At 44.7% G+C, this 17,141-nt stretch overlaps 1 protein-coding gene across 2 annotated transcripts in view; it reads right to left on the reverse strand.

Annotated features, from left to right (window-relative positions):
* Window positions 1–5,383: 5,383 nt before the first annotated feature.
* Window positions 5,384–17,141, reverse strand: part of LOC120319535 (lipoxygenase homology domain-containing protein 1-like) — a 69,383-nt gene continuing 57,625 nt past the window's right edge. The window contains exon 19 of one of the 2 annotated variants that reach the window (XM_039368480.1): window positions 5,384–5,511. In XM_039368480.1, coding sequence (XP_039224414.1) covers window positions 5,502–5,511 — 10 coding nt within the window. In that variant the 3' untranslated portion in view covers window positions 5,384–5,501. Of the gene's footprint in view, window positions 5,512–16,538; window positions 16,700–17,141 lie in introns of those variants that run through there. The other variant, XM_039368479.1, reaches the window with a different exon arrangement.

Genomic DNA, 17,141 nt, shown 5'->3' on the forward strand with positions numbered 1-17,141 from the left:
CATTGCCAACCTCTACATGGAACACTTTGAAACCCAAGCTCTAGAAAAATCGGATCACAAACCAAACTCTGGCTCAGATACATAGACGACACCTTCATAATCTGGCCACATGGGAAAGAAAAACTGGACAACTTCCTCACACACCTCAACAGCCTACACCCCAAAATACAGTTCACCATGGAAACAGAAGCTAACAACCAACTTCCCTTCCTGGATGTCTTAGTCTACAAGAAATCCAATGCTCCCTAGGACACACCATCTACCAGAAGAAAACACACACAAACCGCTATCTGCACGCTCTCTCACACCACCACCCAGCACAGATCAACTCTGAAGCCAAGACACTCATCTCCAGAACAAAATGCTTAGCTGACGAACAACACCTAAAAAACGAACTACACACTCTCACCAATGTACTAACATCCAATGGATTCCATAGAAATAAGATTACAACCTAATCCAAAAAGAAACCCCCACCAAAATCCAAGACAAAAAACAAGAAAACGGCAAAGCCCTCCTCCCATACATAAAAGGCACCACAGACAGAATCAGTAAGATCCTTCATAAACACAACATCAAAACAGCATTCTGCACAAACAGAAAAATATCCACCATCCTTAGAACCCCCAAAGATAAAATTGAATTAGAAAATCAAGGAGTATACGAAATCCCATGCACCACTTGTCCCACCATATACATCGGACAAACCAACAGAAGAATAAGTGCACGCATTGAAGAACATAAGAACTCAGTCAAAAAAGAGGAACCAACATCTTCCCTGGTCCCACACCTTAAAGCCACAGGACCCGAAATTGACTTTAAAAATACCAGCAACCATTCCAAAAGTGAACACGTTATAAATAAATAATCAGAGCAAGCCATCGAGATAGAAAAACACGCCACACAGCATGCACAAGCGAGATGATACGACCTCCCGCCTACCAGCCCATTTGGAAACCCGCCCTTATTGACCAAACGACCTCCTAATACAAAATTGATTACCAGACCCACACTCACAAAAACCACACAGGATGTCACCACCACACATCCACGCAAAAAGCAAACCCAAAGCCACACCGATGACGAGGCACGACCACAAACCAGAAGCCAGACCACAGCTGCATCATTAGCCACTTTAAACCCCTCCAATCCATACATGAAGCCAACTGACACCTCCATGAAGAGGAGGCACGACCACGAACGCGAAGCCAAAAAATAGCAAGGCAGCCCAAAATCTTAAACCCCTCTGCAACTCAGACTAACCTGAGCACAACCAACAGAACACTCCCCCAGCCAATCAGAGCATAGCCAACCCCTCAGCCAATCAGAGCACAGCCCACCCCCCAAGCCAATCAGAGCAAAGCCACGCCCCTAACCATCAAACAGCACTCCACCCAATCAGACACAGCAATGCTCCCACCCACTCATTCATACCCCCACTGGCAGTTAAAGGGAAGAACAGCTAAGACAACACATTGCTGCTCGAAGCACGAAGCTGAAAACACCAGCCTGAAGATGACGAATGGGACTTCGTCGAAACGTCGCCAAGACACTTCCAATTTTACGCGGGAGAAAACCCGAACAACCAAAGACCTACATATATATATATATATATATATATATATCAATCAGTGTTATATCTTTCTTTTTTATATATATATTTTGTAATCAAGCCTATATTCTGCTCTGGGAAGCTCAGGGGGGGGGAAGGGGGGGTGGTTTGGGGGGAGGGTTGGGGAAGGGGGGTTTTGTTATGTCATGTTTAGTTTAGTTTTTTTTCTGTATAGTTGTTTTTCGTTTTTGTATTGTTATTTTATTTTGTTTTTTTTTGTAAAAATTTACAATTAAAAAAAAAAAAGAAGAGACTGGACAGTCACTTGTCTGAGATGGTATAGGTTCTCCTGCTTGAGCAGGGGGCTGGACTAGAAGACCTCCAAGGCCCCTTCCAGCTCTATTCTGTTCTATTCTTGTTTCCCCCCCCCCCTTGAAACGAAGCTTCTTGGATGAGAAGCAAAACATTTTCAAAGAAAAAAACCAAGAAAGTCTGGTTGCCTTTTGGAAAAGCACCTTAGAGGGGGGGATCCGGAAGATGTTCATGCTGGATGAAAGAGCTGCAGGGGTATAGACAGAAATAAATCAGATGGGCTTCTCATGTAGTGTAGAATCCACAAAAGGTTTAAGCACCGTCTGGTTGCCCATTATGGACTGTTAATGTAATTCCTGTCTGCTAAGGCATGTTGAAGGCAGCTCTGTATATTTAGGCAATGGATTGGACCAGAAAGTCTCTCTAAGACAGTGTTTCTCAACCTTGACCATTTTAAGGCATGTGGACTTCAACTCCCAGAATTCCACAGCCAGCATTGCTGGCTGTGGAATTCTGGGAGTTGAAGTCCACATGCCTTAAAATGGTCAAGGTTGAGAAACACTGCCCTAAGAGAAGGCTTTCAAAGCAACCCGGCATGAAACAGAGATAGAGGGCCACGCTATCTACATGTGAATTTAGAGTGGACAGTTCTCCTCCTGGTTCAAGCCCTGTCCAGTCTATTAGCTTCAGCACAGGGGAAATGGAAAAAGCTGCTGTCCAAAAGCGGCAGATCAAAATTAAGTTATCTTCCTATTGATTTCTTCTCTGCTGCTCAGCAACATCCCTGGAGCAGCTTTCAGAGATATAAAGGATGATAGCAACTCTAACCCTCTCCTATTACAGCTCCATCCAACCAATTTTAAATGTAATCTTCCTCCTCCTCCTCCTCCTCCTCCTCCTCCTCCTCCTCCTCCTCTTCTTCTTCTTCTCCTCCTCCTCCTCCTCCTCCTCCTCCTCTTCTTCTCTTCTTTTCCTTCTTCTTCTTCTTCTTCTTCTTCTCTTCTTCTTCTTCTCCTCCTCCTCCTCCTCCTCCTCCTCCTCCTCCTCCTCCTCCTCCTCCTCCTCCTCCTCCTCCTCTCCACAAACTCCATTCCCTTCTAGCACTGATGATGTTACCTAGTTGGATCATGAAACATCTCCAAGCAAACAACCAAGCTCAGAGCACCAAGGGCCCCACAGTTTTCCAATATCTCCTCCTCTTCCTCCTGCTCTTCTTCTTCTTCTTCTTCTTCTTCTTCTTCTTCTTCTTCTTCTTCTTCTTCTTCTTCTTCTTCTTCTTCTTCTTCTTCTTCTTCTTCTTCTTCTGCTTCTTCTTCTTCTTCTTCTTCTTCTTCTTCTTCCTCTTCTTCTCTTCTTCTTCTTCTTCTTCTTCTTCTTCTTCTCTTCTTCCGTCGTCTTCTCCTCCTCCTCCTCCTCCTCCTCCTCCTCCTCCTCCTCCTCCTCCTCCTCCTCCTCCTCTTCTTCTTCTTCTTCTTCTTCTTCTTCTTCTTCTTCTTCTTCTTCTTCTTCTTCTTCTTCTTCTCCTCCTCCTCCTCCTCCCTCCCCATCCCCATCCCCATCCCCATCCCCTGCGACAGTACCATCAGAGAAATGCAAAACCCAACTGTGGAATCTCCTAAATTATTACCAAGGCCCCATTCCTATTTCCAGAAGTAGCTGATCATCCGTTGCCGAGGAGCTGAGAAATAGGGCAGGGAGGGAACAGCTGGGGAAACAGTGGGTCCATCGGCTGGAGGACCACCTGCCCCTTTTCCTGCCCCCCTCTCTTGACAGTAAACTTTTAGACCCCAGCCCTTTCGCCTGGACAGAACAGAAGGAAGCCAGGGAGCAACTGGCTTAAGCTAAGCATCAGGAATGAATGGAGTTATAAGCCGTGTTGGTAGAACATGGTTCATTGGGCACCAATTGAACCAAACTTTCTGGATTCTCGCAGGACCCTAAAATTAAAGCAAAACTAGAACATTATCAATGCCTTTGCTGAAAATCGCTATAGCCTAGAAAGGAAGAAGTGGGGATTGAGTGTTCGAGGAGAAAATCTTGGCCTTTCCAACAGCTTTCCGTTTTTACATTATTTGATAAGCACGGTCAATATTTGAGATTAATATCGGCCATTATTTCAACTTGAACTGGAGCAAAATGTATCCTTCAACCCATCTGGAGGACTTAGAGAGAAAAATCCCTGGAGAATTTCAGTCCCTCTCTGGTCCCGAGACCTCCCCCATACTGCCTTAGTTTTATATCAAGTGTTGTCGAAAGCCACATAGGAAGACTTGGAATAAAATCTAAGAAAGCCCCCAAAATCATTTTGATAAATTTCTCAAGGGCTGCTTGCAGTTTTTCCAAAGATCGTGCGGGTTTGGCTTCTAAAGCTAATATGCAGATAGTCCTTGACTTATGGCTACAACCGAATCCAAAATTTCTGTATTAGAAATAAGCTTTATTATAAATAATAATAATAATAATTTAAAAAATCACAGCGTCATTTTTACCTCACACTGAACTTGTGTTACACTTCCGAGACAAAGAAGTGGGGAGGGCCCTAGCCAAAAATGAAATGGATTTTTAAAAAAAGAAAAGGAAAGAAAAAGAAATTAAAAAAGAAAAAAGAAACCGATCAAGGAGAGAAGCAACCTGGAATTAAGGAGAAACTTCCTGACAGGAAGCCAATGGAACAGCTTGCCACCAGAAGTTGTGGGCGCTCTATCACTGGAGGGTTTTAAGAAGAGATTGGACAGTCACTTGTCTGAGATGGTATAGATTCTCCTGCTTGAGCGGGGGGCTAGACTAGAAGACCTCCAAGGTCCCTTTCAGCTTCTATTCTATTCTATTCTATTCTATTCTATTCTATTCTATTCTATTCTATTCTATTCTATTCCTTCCTTCCTTCCTTCCTTCCTTCCTTCCTTCCTTCCTTCCTTCCTTCCTCCTTCCCTCCCTCCCTGGTATAGGTTGTACTGCTTGAACAAGGGCTGGACTAGAAGACCTCCAAGGTCCCTTCCAGCTCTGTTCTGTTCTATTCTAAAATTGAGTTACAGGTGGTCCTTGGCTTATGATGACAATTGAGTCCGAAACCTCCATTAACTAAGCAAGACAGTTGTTGAATGAGTTTTGCCCCATTTAACAACCTTCTTGCCATGTCTGTTAAGTGAATCACGGCTGTTATTAAGTTAGAAAACTGTTGTTAAGTGAATCGGGCTTCCCCGTTGACTTTGCTTTGTCTGAAGGTCGCCAAAAAGGGATCACTGCAACCCGTCATAAATACGAGCCATTTGCCAAGTGTCTGAATTCTGATCAATTGACCCCGGGGAGGCTGCAATGATCGTGTGAAAAACGGCCAGAAGTCACCCATTGTAACTTTGGACGGCCGCTAAATGAACGGTTGGAAGCCGAGGACCACCTGAAACCTGCAGGACCCATAGAATTGTGGCTGAGCGTCTTCAGTTCCCAGGTATTTTCAGGATGAACGCACCTCCGATATTGCTAGTTTTCACCTGAATAACGTAGGTCGTGTATTCCATCCTCAGCTGGCCGTCGATCATGGCCGCCATCTCACACTCGACGGTCTGGTTGTCCCCCCACTGCTTGGACAGCCAGTCGCCGTACGTAAAGGTGGCAACCTCTTGAGTGGTCAAGTTCTTCATTGTGACCTGAAAAAATAGAACGAACAGAATGCATTCCAACTGCAGACAAAACTATGGCCAGGATGCAAGGATCAATGCTCTGCAGCGGCCAAAAAAGCCAACACAGTGCTGGGCTGCATCAACAGAGGGACAGAATCAATATCACGTGAAGTATTAACACCACTTTACAAGGCCTTGGTACCACACTTGGAATACGCATCCAGTTTTGGTCACCACGATGTAAAAAAGATGTTGAGACTCTAGAAAGGGTGCAGAGAAGAGCAACAAAGAGGATCAGGGAACTGGAGGCTAAAGCATATAAGGAATGGTTGCTGGTATTGGGTATGTCTAGTTTAATGAAGAGAAGGATGAGGGGGGACATGATAGCAGCCCTCCAGTATCTCAGGGGCTGCCCCAAAGAAGAGGGAGTCAAGCTATTCTCCAAAGCGCCTGAAGGCAGGACAAGAAGCAATAGATGGAAACTAACCAAAGAGAGAAGCAACCTGCAACCAAGGAAAACTTCCTGACAGTCAGAACAATTAACCAGTGGAACAACCTGCCTCCAGAAGTTATGGATGCTCCAACACTGGAAGTCTTTAAGAAGAGACTGGACAGCCATTTGTCTGAAATGGTAGAGGGTTTCCTGCCTGAGCAGGGGGTTGGACTAGGTGACCTCTGAGGTCCCTTCCAACTTTATTATTATTATTATTATTATTATTATTATTATTATTAATCATCGCACAGTCAGCCAGATGTTCAGACTGGATTTGGCATTTTGTCTACCTATCGAGTCCTTACCCAGGACCTGGGATAGGCAGATGTGGATGTTTGATGGTATTACAGATCTCGTCGCAGGATGGAAGCAGTTCCTAGTAAGGCTGCCTTTTGCAATTGACTAATAGCGAATTTGTCAATGCCAATGGTGTTCAAGTGGTGCTCCAGTTGTTTTGGGATTGCACCCAAGGAGCCTATGACTATTGGTACTACCCTTGCTTGCTTTGCCACAGTCTTTTTATTTCTATTTGTAGGTCTTTGTATTTTGTTATCTTCTCCAGTTCTTTCTCGTCTATTCTGCTGTCTCCAGGCACTGCCACATCCACTATCCAGACTTTTTTGTCTTTCTTATCGACAATTGTTAAGTCTGGGGTGTTATGTTGCAGGTGCTTGTCTGTTGAATTCTGAAGTCCCAGAGCAGTTTAATTTTATCATTTTCTATGACTTTCTCTATTTTATGATCCCACCAGTTTTTGCTTACAGGCAAATGATATTTTTTACAGATCTTCCAATGCACCATTGTTGCTACTTTGTCATGCCGCTGCTTGTAATCAGTCTGTGCAATCTTCTTGCAACAGCTTACCAAGTGGTCCACTGTTTCTTCGGCTTCTTTGCATAGGCGGCACTTACTGTCTGTTGCTGTCTTCTCAATTTTGACTTTGTATGCATTTGTCCTTAAGGCTTGGTCTTGTGCAGCCAGAATTAGTCCCTCGGTCTCTTTCTTCAATGTTCCTGCTCTTAGCCATTGCCAGGTCTTGTTATTATCTGCTTTCCAAGCTATTTTTTAATGTATTGGCCATGTAGTGCTTTGTTTTCCTATGCCTCTATTCTGTTCTTCATTTGGTCTTTCTTGTAGGCCAGTTTGGTCTCTCCAGTAGTTAGTAAGCCTTCCTGATATACTAATTTCAGTGCATCTTCATCATTGTTCTTCAGATATTCTTCCAAAGCCATTTTTTTTCTTCAACCATCTGATGTACTTGTAGCATTCCACGCCCACCTATTTGCCTTGGTAGATAAAGTCTATCAATGTCACTGCGTGGATGAAAGGTGTGATTCATTGTCATTATTTTTCTGGTCTGCCTATCCATTGCTTTTAGTTCTGCTTGAGTCCAGTCCACTATTCCAGCTGTGTACCTAATGACTGGGATTGCCCAGGTGTTGATTGCCTTTATGGTATTTCCTCCAGTGAGTTTGGACTTTAAGATCTTCTTCACTCTCTTGATGTATTCACTTCTAATCTTTTTCTTGACTTCAGTGTGCTTGATGTTGTCAGCTTGAAGGATACCAAAGTATTTGTAGTATTCTTCCTCATCCAGACTCTTAATGTTATTTTCGTGGGTCATCTTGATTCCTTCAGTTTTCACTATTTTTCCTTGTTTGATAGTAAGTGTGGCACATTTGTCCAAACCAAACTCCATTACAATATCTTGGCTATATATACGGACAGTGTTGAGCAGCGATTCTATTTCAGATGATGTTTTCCATACAGCTTCAGATCATCCATGTAAAGGAGGTGGGATAGTCTGGCAGATGTTTTTGATGTTTGATAGCCATGTCCTGAGTTATTCAGTATTGTTGACAGAGGAAACAGTGCAATAACAACTAGTAATGGTGATAATGAATCTCCTTGAAATATTCCTCTCTTGATATTAACCTCTCCCAGCCTCTCACCATTGATCTGCAACTGTGTCTTCCATTGTGCCATCGATCTTTGCACAAATTTTCTGATGTTTCTACTGACTCCTGTTATTTCTAGGCACTTGATTATCCAGTCATGTGGCAGAGAGTCAAATGCCTTTTTGTAGTCAATCCCTGCCACATTCAGGTTGGTCTTCCTTCTCTTGCAGTTTTCCAAGATCATTTTGTCTATTAGGAGTTGATCTTTTGTTCCTCTGCTATTGGGGCGGTTTATTATTATTATTATTATTATTATTATTATTATTATTATTATTATTATTATTATTATTATTTCCAACATACTGGTGTCCTGCCATTCTTTTTTTGGGGGGGGTGAGAGGAGGCTGTGAGGGAATTCTTTGCATGCTTTCGCTTTTTCCATCACTGCATGGGAATCAGGGAGATGAAAGAGACTGCTTCTCAGCTGGGTCCAGCCCTGACTCCAAGGTTGCTGCACCCTGAGGTTGACCCGTTATCAGCCTAGCACCTCAGCATTCTCAAAACAACCTTGTGGAACTATATTGGCTGCTGGTGGATCGGTCAGGGGGATCATATCTTGGAATGGGGAAAATAAACAGCTTGGTGGTTTGCGTGGAACCCTTAGATTCCGCCTGTCTTTACTGCAACCACTGTCTCTCAGTACAAGTTCTTTCGATTAACCTTACAGAGTCAAGAGTTGTGCTTTCCCGAGAGGACCAGCTGGGGCAGGTCCTTATATTAACAACCATTCGTTTAGCGACCGTTCAAAGTTACAACGGCACTGAAAGTAGTGACTTATGATTGGTTTACACACTGTTGCAACATCTTCATGTTCGTGTGATCAAAATTCAAATAATAATAGTAATAGTAGTAGTAGTAGTAATAATAATAATAATAATAAAAAAGTTGAAAGGGACCTTGGATGTCATCTAGTCCAACCCCCTGCTCAGGCAGAAAACCCTATACCAGTGATGGCGAATCTTTTAGAGACCAAGTGCCCAAAAACTGGCCCCGCCCTGCTCCACCCCCCTGGCCACCCCTGATCTCCCAATCCCCCGCCCCGCCTGCCCACAGGACCACTCACCGCCTCCAGGGCCCGCCGCAGATTGCCCAGGCTGCCCAGCAGTGCTATGGCAGCCACACCCTCTGCCCGCGCCCTGCAGCATCAATTGCATGATGGGGTCTGAGGGCAGAGTCTTGTCTACGCTGCCTGGCTGCCATGTCCTTGGCTGCGCTGCTCCGTGTGGGCCACGCTCAGGGGCAACTCTCCTTGGTGAGGAGGGGGTCATGGGGGAGGCAAGGCTGGGGCAACGGCAGGTGTGCCCACAGAGAGGGCTCCAAGTGCCGCCTCTGGCATACGTGCCACAGGTTCTCCACCACTCCCCTCTACCATTTCAGACAAATGGCTGCCCAGTCTCTTCTTAAAAAACTGCAGTGTTGGAGCATTCACAGTTTCTGGAGGCAAGGAGTTCCACTGGTTAATTGTTCTGTCAGGAAGTTTCTCCTTAGTTCCAGGTTGCTTCTCTTCTTGATTCCTTTCCATCCATTGCTTCTTATCCTGTCCTCAGCTGCTTTGGAGAATAGCTTGACTACCTCTTCTTTGGGGCAGCCCCTGAGATATTGGAAGACTGCTATCCTGTCCCCCCTCGTCCTTCCCTTCATTAAACCAGACATCCCCAATTCCAGCAACCGTTCCTTATATGTTTTAGCCTCCAGTCCCCTGATCATCTTTGTTGCTCTTCTCTGCACTCTTTCTAGAGCCTCAACATCTTTTTTACATCATGGTGACCAAAACTAGATGCAGTATTCCAAGTGTGGCTTTACTAAGGCATTGTAAAGTGGTATTAACACCTCAGGTGATCTTGATTCTCTCCCTTAATGCAACCTAGCATTGTGCTGGCTTTTTTGGCAGCTGCAGCACACAGCTGGCTCCTATTTAAGGGATTGTCCACTGGGACTCTGAGATCCCTCTAACAGTTGCTACTATTGAGCAAGGTACCACCTATACTGTACCTGTGCATTTGGTCTTTCTTGCCTACATTTGGGACGTATTTCTTTTCTCTCAGTCCAGTCTTACTATTATGGGGGAAAAAATGGAAGGATTACAAAGTGTTAAGTGAGCACTTTGAACCTTTGGAGGAATATGAATGTAACAGATGCACAACTAGGTCGTCAAATTCCGTACGTTTGTTGAATCAGGAATTTCTTTTCAGGGTTCGCGTCCCATCAAAACTCCAATATTGTCTGAATGGCTAACACAAAACACACGTACGCGTAAAAACAAGAGTAAACCAAATCTATCTAGGAGGGGATAAAGTCAGAAACCTCTATGAAAAAAGACAACAGGAGTGCAAAGAGTGTAAACAATGGAAGAAGCAATGTAAGACTTTAAGAGAATAAAGAAGTTCTTTAGCTAGGAGCAAATGTAGATTTATTTCCCTGGTGCAAAGCCATTACGAAGGTTTTCCCATTGATCTGCAGCTGACGCAGCCCACTTATTATAATTACTCTCCCTGCGTGCACAGTCTTATTGCACTAAGCCAACCCAGGAGTAAACATAGTAAACAGTGGTCTGTATTAAATGATGGTTTATCTTACACTATCTACAATATCATACATCGGGAACAATATGCATACACGTGCTAATACAGCAGGATCCGACACACCACAGTGACAGCAGGAAAATGGATGAGAGAGAACACAGCAGTGGAGCCTTCCCTTTTATACTCAGGCTCTTAAAGAAACATAGACCCAGCTGGCTCTTCAAGGGACACAGACCCTGCTGAGTCATTCCCATCATTACATCGTACATCTTCTTCCATTACATAAGCTGGTTAGCTATTAAATCATTACCTTGACACATCCATCCATCGCTACACCCAACAACCAAACCCACATCCACACATTTAACTACAAGTAGTCCTTTACTTACAACAGTTCATTTAGTGACCTTTCAAAGTTACAACAGCACTGAAAAAAGGGACCTATGACCCTTTTTTTCACAGTTACAACCTCTGTAGCATCTCTACGATCGTGTAATCAAAACTCGGATGCTTGGCAATGGACTCATCTTTATGACTTTTGCAATGTCCCGGGGGTCATGTGTGATCCCCTTTGTGACCTTCTGACAAGCAAAGTCAATGGGGGAATCCAGATTCACTTAACAACCGGGTTACTAACTGATCAACTGCAGTGACTTGCTTAGCAATTGAGGCAAACCAAGGTTTTAATATGGAGCAGAACTCAGTTAACAAACGTCTCGCTTAACAGCAGAAATGTTGGGTTCAGTTGTGGTGGTAAATCGAGGACTATTCTGGACCTGAAACAGGAAAGCTGAGATTGGTCTTCCATGAATCTGCCTAGCAACCAAATGGATGAGGCCGATGCTTTAATTTGATTCCCTATCTTTACTTAGCCCTCATGAGGCACCATCTGGAGTCTGCAATGCTACCCCCACAACGACAACCATCTGCCTATGTTCTAATGTGCCCCCACTAGAAATTGATGTGAGGCCAGATCAGTTTTCACACTATGCTTTTGAATCCCTACTGAGATACAATTTGGAGTGTGGGCATTTCAATGATTTGAGAGGAGCTGTCATACTACAGAATCTTATGGGTATAGATTGGGGGGAGGGAGGGAGGGGGGAAGGAGAACCAGGGCCCATTTATGACTTGTGGACTTCAATTCCCAGAATTCCTGAGCCAGCCTGGGAGTTGAGGTCCACCAGTCATAGGGGGCCATAGTTCCCCCTCATGCTAGCTCAGGAATTCTGGGAGTTGAAGTCCCATCAGTCACAAAAGAGCCCAGGTGGCCTACCCCTGCCCAAATGCCTGAATTTTGATCATGTGACCGTGAGGAAAAATATTTAAATATTTAAGCCAGGGGTCTTCAAACTTGGCCCTTTTATGACTGGTGGACTTCAACTCCCAAAATTCCTCACCCAGCATGGGGGAATTATGGGCCCCTCATGACTTGTGGACTTCAACTCCCAGAATTCCTGAGCCAGCATGGCTCAGCTTGGAAACCTCTCCCTTTCCCCTCAGCATGGCTGGCTCAGGAATGCTGGGAGTTGAAGTCCACCAATCATAAAAGAGCCCAGGTTGCCTACCCCTGGCCTAGATGTAAAGAACTTCGTATGAAACAGTATGCGGCTACACAGAAAGTCTCACAGTTTTGCAACTAGATCAGAGGCCCCCAACTTTTGGGGCACCAGGGACTGATTCCGTGGACAGAGGTTTTTCTTGGATCGGAGAGTGCGTGGTTTTGTGTGCTGCCTACATCCCGCGGATGGGGCTTTGGTTGTTTGTGTGGACCAGTTGCTGGCATGCCGCGGCCCGGTAGCAGTCCATGGACCAGGGGTTGGGGACCCTTTTTCTAGTCCAATCCTCTGCTGAAGCAGGAGACTCTAAAGCAGGGGTCCCCAACCTTTTGGGCACCAGGGACCAGTTCCGTGTAGAGAGATTTTCCTGTGGGCCAGAGGGGGGACGTGGTTTTGTGTGCTGCCTGAAACCCACGGATGGAGCTTTGCTTGTTTGTGCAGACTGGTTGCTGGCATGCCGTGGCCCAGGGTTGGGGACCCTTGTTCCAGTCCAATCCCCTGCTCAAGCAGGAGACTCTAAACCACAGGTCCCCAACCTTTTGGGGCCCCAGGGACCGGTTCTGTGGAGAGAGGTTTTCCCCCGGACCGGAGAATGCGTGGTTTTGTGTGCTGCCTGCATCCCGTGGATGGGGCTTTGCTTGTTTGTGCGGACCGGTTGCTGGCATTCCGTGGCACAGTTCTGGTCCACAGACCGAGAGGGGTTGGAGACCCCTGAACTAGAAGACATCTCTGCAGCAGTTCTAGCAGTATGGGTTCTCTTTTCTCTTCTGATATCTCTGTCCCTCCGTCTTTGAATGTTCGGACATTTAAAGGTGAGATGGATAGGACAAGTCTATGTTGCATCCTCTTCTATATTTGAAGGGATGTCACAGAGTCAAGGTGACTCTGAAGCATCTGAAGAAGGCAGGAGAAGAAGCAACGGACGGAAACTCATCAAGGAGAGAAGCAACCTGGAACTAAGGAGAAACTTCCTGACTGGGAGAACAATTAACCAGTGGAACCACCTGCCTCCAGAAGCTGTGAATGCTCCAACACTGGAAGTTTTTAAGAAGGGACTGGACAGCCCTTTGTCTGAAATGGTATAGGGTTTCCTGCCTGAGCTGGAGGTTGGACTAGATGACCTCCAAGGTCCCTTCCAATTCTGTTATTCTATCGTATCAGACTGGCACCAGTGGGTTTAAAATGGAAGAGACAGAATGGCTGATTGCTTTTTCTTTCTACCTTCTGCAACTGTCTCCAGATTTCCTCCTTTCCCTGCTTTTATTGATTCCAGGGAATCAGATATAATTTAAGTGAGCTCCTGCACTGAAATTTCTAGTTGGGAGAGAGAGAGAGAGAGAGAGAGAGAGAGAGAGAGAGAGAGAGAGAGGGAGGGAGGGAGGGAGGGAGGGAGGGAGGGAGGGAGAGGAGGAGGGAGAGATAATGTTTTCAATTCTGCAATTACAGTATATGCCTCTCCTTTTCAAGGAACCTGTTTCTGTTCGGTCATCTCTAAAGAAGGAAAAGAAAGGGAAGGGAAGGGAAGGAAAGGAAGATAAAAGGAAGGGAAGAGAAAGGAAGGGAAGGGAAGGGAAGGAAAGGAAGATAAAGGGAAGGAAAGGAAGGAAAGGGAAGGGAAGAGAAAGGAGCATCCCCCTTCCTCCTTCTCCTACATCAGGGGTGTCAAACTCAATTTCATTGAAGGCCACATCAGCATTGTGGTTGCCCTTGGGGGTGTGTAGCCAGGTGTGTGCGGCCTACTGGGTGGTTGTGTCCAGCTCTACATCGTTGGCATCAAGGGTGCCTATGGGGGCCTGGGCAGAAATGGGACAGATCTGAGGGTCTCTGGCAGAAAGAGGTGGAACCAGGGCAAGCGCCAAGGCATGGTCCACTGGAGGAGCCTCACTATTCCTCTCAGGCCATGCAAGGGGGGGGGGGGGCTTATGGAGCTAAGACTGAATGCCTTTCAGCATAGAGGGCCACCACAAAATTGTACATTGGCTCCCGGCCAGCCTGGGCCAGGGCCAAGGCAGCGGGGGCCGTTCCCTCACTGTTTCCAGGGTGGCTTCGCGGGCCACATGAAACCACTTCGCGGGCCACATTCGGCTTCCGGGCCTTGTGTTTGACATATCTGTTGTAGATGCTTAAGTGAACTGTAAGGATCATGTCTAAAGAAAAGAAGAAACTGGGGAGACATGATAGCAGTATTCCAGTATTTGAGGGGCTGCCACAAAAAAAGAAGAGGGGGTCACGTTATTCTCCACAGGACCAGAGGGACGGACGAGAAACAACGGTTGCAAACTGAGCAAAGACAGAAGCAACCTGGAATTAAGGAGAAACTTCCTGACAGGGGAGGACAATTAACCAGTGGAACAGCTTTTGCTCAATCCCTGGACGTTTTTAAGAAGAGGCTGGACAGTCACTTGTCTGAGATGGTATAGGTTCGCCTGCTCAAGCACGGGGCTGGACTAGAAGACCTCCAAGGTCCCTTCCAGTTCTATTTTATTCTATTCTATTCTATTCTATTCTACTCTAGTCTATTCTAATTTTCCAATATCTATTCTATTCTATTCTATTCTATTCTATTCTATTCTATTCTATTCTATTCTATTCTATTCTATTCTATTCTACTCTACTCTACTCTTGTTCTATTCTATTCTATTCATTTCTATTCTATTCTATTCTATTCTATTCTATTCTATTCTATTCTATTCTATTCTAATTCCAATATCTATTCTATTCTATTCTATTCTATTCTATTCTATTCTATTCTATTCTATTCTATTCCATTCCATTCCATTCTATTCATTCTATTCTATTCCATTCTATTCCTATTCTATTCTATTCTATTCTATTCTATTCTATTCTATTCTATTCTATTCTTTCTATTCTATTCTATAGTATTCTAATATTCCTATTCTATTCTAATTTTCCAATATCTGATCTGTTCTCTCTTCTATTCTATTCTATTCTATTCTATTCTATTCTATTCTATTCTATTCTATTCTAATTTTCCAATATCTATTCTATTCTATTCTATTCTATTCTATTCTATTCTATTCTATTCTATTCTACTCTACTATACTCTATCCTACTCTACTCTACTTACTCTACCCTACCCTACCCTATTCTATTCTATTCTATTCTATTCTATTCTATTCTATTCTATTCTATTCACATCAAAATGGAAGAGAAAGCAGGTGGGTTTGTGTGTGTGTGTATGTGTATGTGTATGTGTGTGTGTGTGTTTTCCTTGTTAACAAAAATGAAAATGAACGGCGTTTAAATGGTCCTTTCAAGAACTGCAGACATTCAAAACTGCTCCGGACATCGACCACCTTCACCAAATATGGAACATTCTTTTTAAAAGTCCATTTTCCCGAAGGAGAGAGGTCCCCCCCCATCCCCCCAAAATGTGAATTTGCAATGGATACCAGGTGCCCTGGCACATGGCCAGCATGCTTTTCTCATAACGTCTAACGGCAGAGTGTCCATGGAGGAAAATTATATGTTACATTTGGCTTTTTTTTTTTTTTAAACAGACCTCCTTGGTCTTTTTTTCTGCCAAGACAAGGGAGAAAATAGAGGAATCATCATCAAAATGTATCCCCTTGCCAAGAAGAGAACAGACATTTCTGATGCCTGTTCCAAATCCACGACTACAATAAATAGAATATATTTACACGGCCCCCGAAGGAGGGGTCCCACTGAAATGAGGAGAAGCAATCATTTCAATAGTGTGATTAAAACACAAGTAGATCTTCGGCACAACAGATGGAGCCAGGATAGATCTTTTCCTGTCTCACCAGCCAGGAAAAAAAAAATGGTTCTATCATCTGAGTCTAGTTTTTTTATCTTCAGGAACTCAAGGCTGCATAGATTCCAGCTCGCCCTCCGAGGTTCCTCACAACGACATTACCCTCCCTTGGAAAAAAGGAAGGAAGGAGAAGGAGAAATAGGGATGGAGTGGGGAAGGAAGGAAGGAAGGAAGGAAGGAAGGAAGGAAGGAAGGAAGGAGAAAGAGAAATAGGGAGGAAGGGAGCGAGGAAGGAAGGAAGAAGGAGAAATAGGGATGGAGTGGGGAAGGAAGGAAGGAAGGAGAAAGAGAAATAGAGAGGAAGGGAGCGAGGAAGGAAGGAAGAAGGAGAAGAAATAGGGATGGAGTGGGGAAGGAAGGAAGGAAGGAAGGAAGGAAGGAAGGAAGGAAGGAAAGAAGGAAGAAAGGAGAAGAACAGAAATAGGGATGGAGTGAGGAAGGAAGGAAGGAAGGAAGGAAGGAAGGAAGGAAGGAAGGAAGGAAGGAAGGAAGGAAGGAAGGAAATGGGAGGGAGGGAGGAAAGAGGAGGAGAATGACTGTGGGGTCCTTGGTGCTCTCTGAGGTTGGTGGTTTTGAATGCAGATGTTTCATTATCAAACTAAGTAACATCCTCACTGCTAGAAGGGAGGGGGGGTTTGTGAAGTGAGAGGAGGAGGAGGGGGTCCTTGGTATTCTCTGAGATGGGTGTCCTTGTTTTATCCAGATATTTTATTGCCCAATGGGTAACATCATCAGTGCTAGAAGAGTTTTAAAAAAGTGGAGGTGCTACCTGTTCCAGAAACCAGTCAGGGCGGCATCCTTTCCCGTCTGTCCTTATCCGCAACTTCTTGAGTGGTGCAATATCTGGAACTTCCATGATGAAAGAGTCCTTTTGGCCAATTTCAAATCTGGAAGAAACGAGACATTTCCTCACCTGGCTTGTCATCTGACAGGACACACATCAACCAGATGCTTTTAAGGTGTCCAAATTCCTCAGACACAGCGCGGCCACATTGGAGAAAGTCGGGCAATCCTCGCCTGTTGTTCCCCCCCAAAAAAGATTAAAAAGCGTGCACATCTTGCTTGTTTTTTTCTACATCCGTTCATTTCCACAGCTGACTTTTTCAGAAATGCAGCATCTAGCCAAATCAGACAGAACTCCTGAAATCTGAGTAAGATTTGGCTTGGTTAGTACTTAGATGGGAGATGATCAGGGCATCCCGAATTTGGTGGGACGAGAAGTCCACCCCCATCTCTGCAGACAATGGGAAATCAGTTCTGAATGCTTGCCCAAAACCAAATAGACTGTTGCCTGAGGTCACCAGGAATATAGAACAGAACAGAACAGAA

Source organism: Crotalus tigris, unplaced genomic scaffold (genome assembly GCF_016545835.1).
Source record: "Crotalus tigris isolate CLP2741 ecotype Arizona unplaced genomic scaffold, ASM1654583v1 scf7180000020803.81114, whole genome shotgun sequence".
NCBI classification, from domain to species: domain Eukaryota; kingdom Metazoa; phylum Chordata; class Lepidosauria; order Squamata; family Viperidae; genus Crotalus; species Crotalus tigris.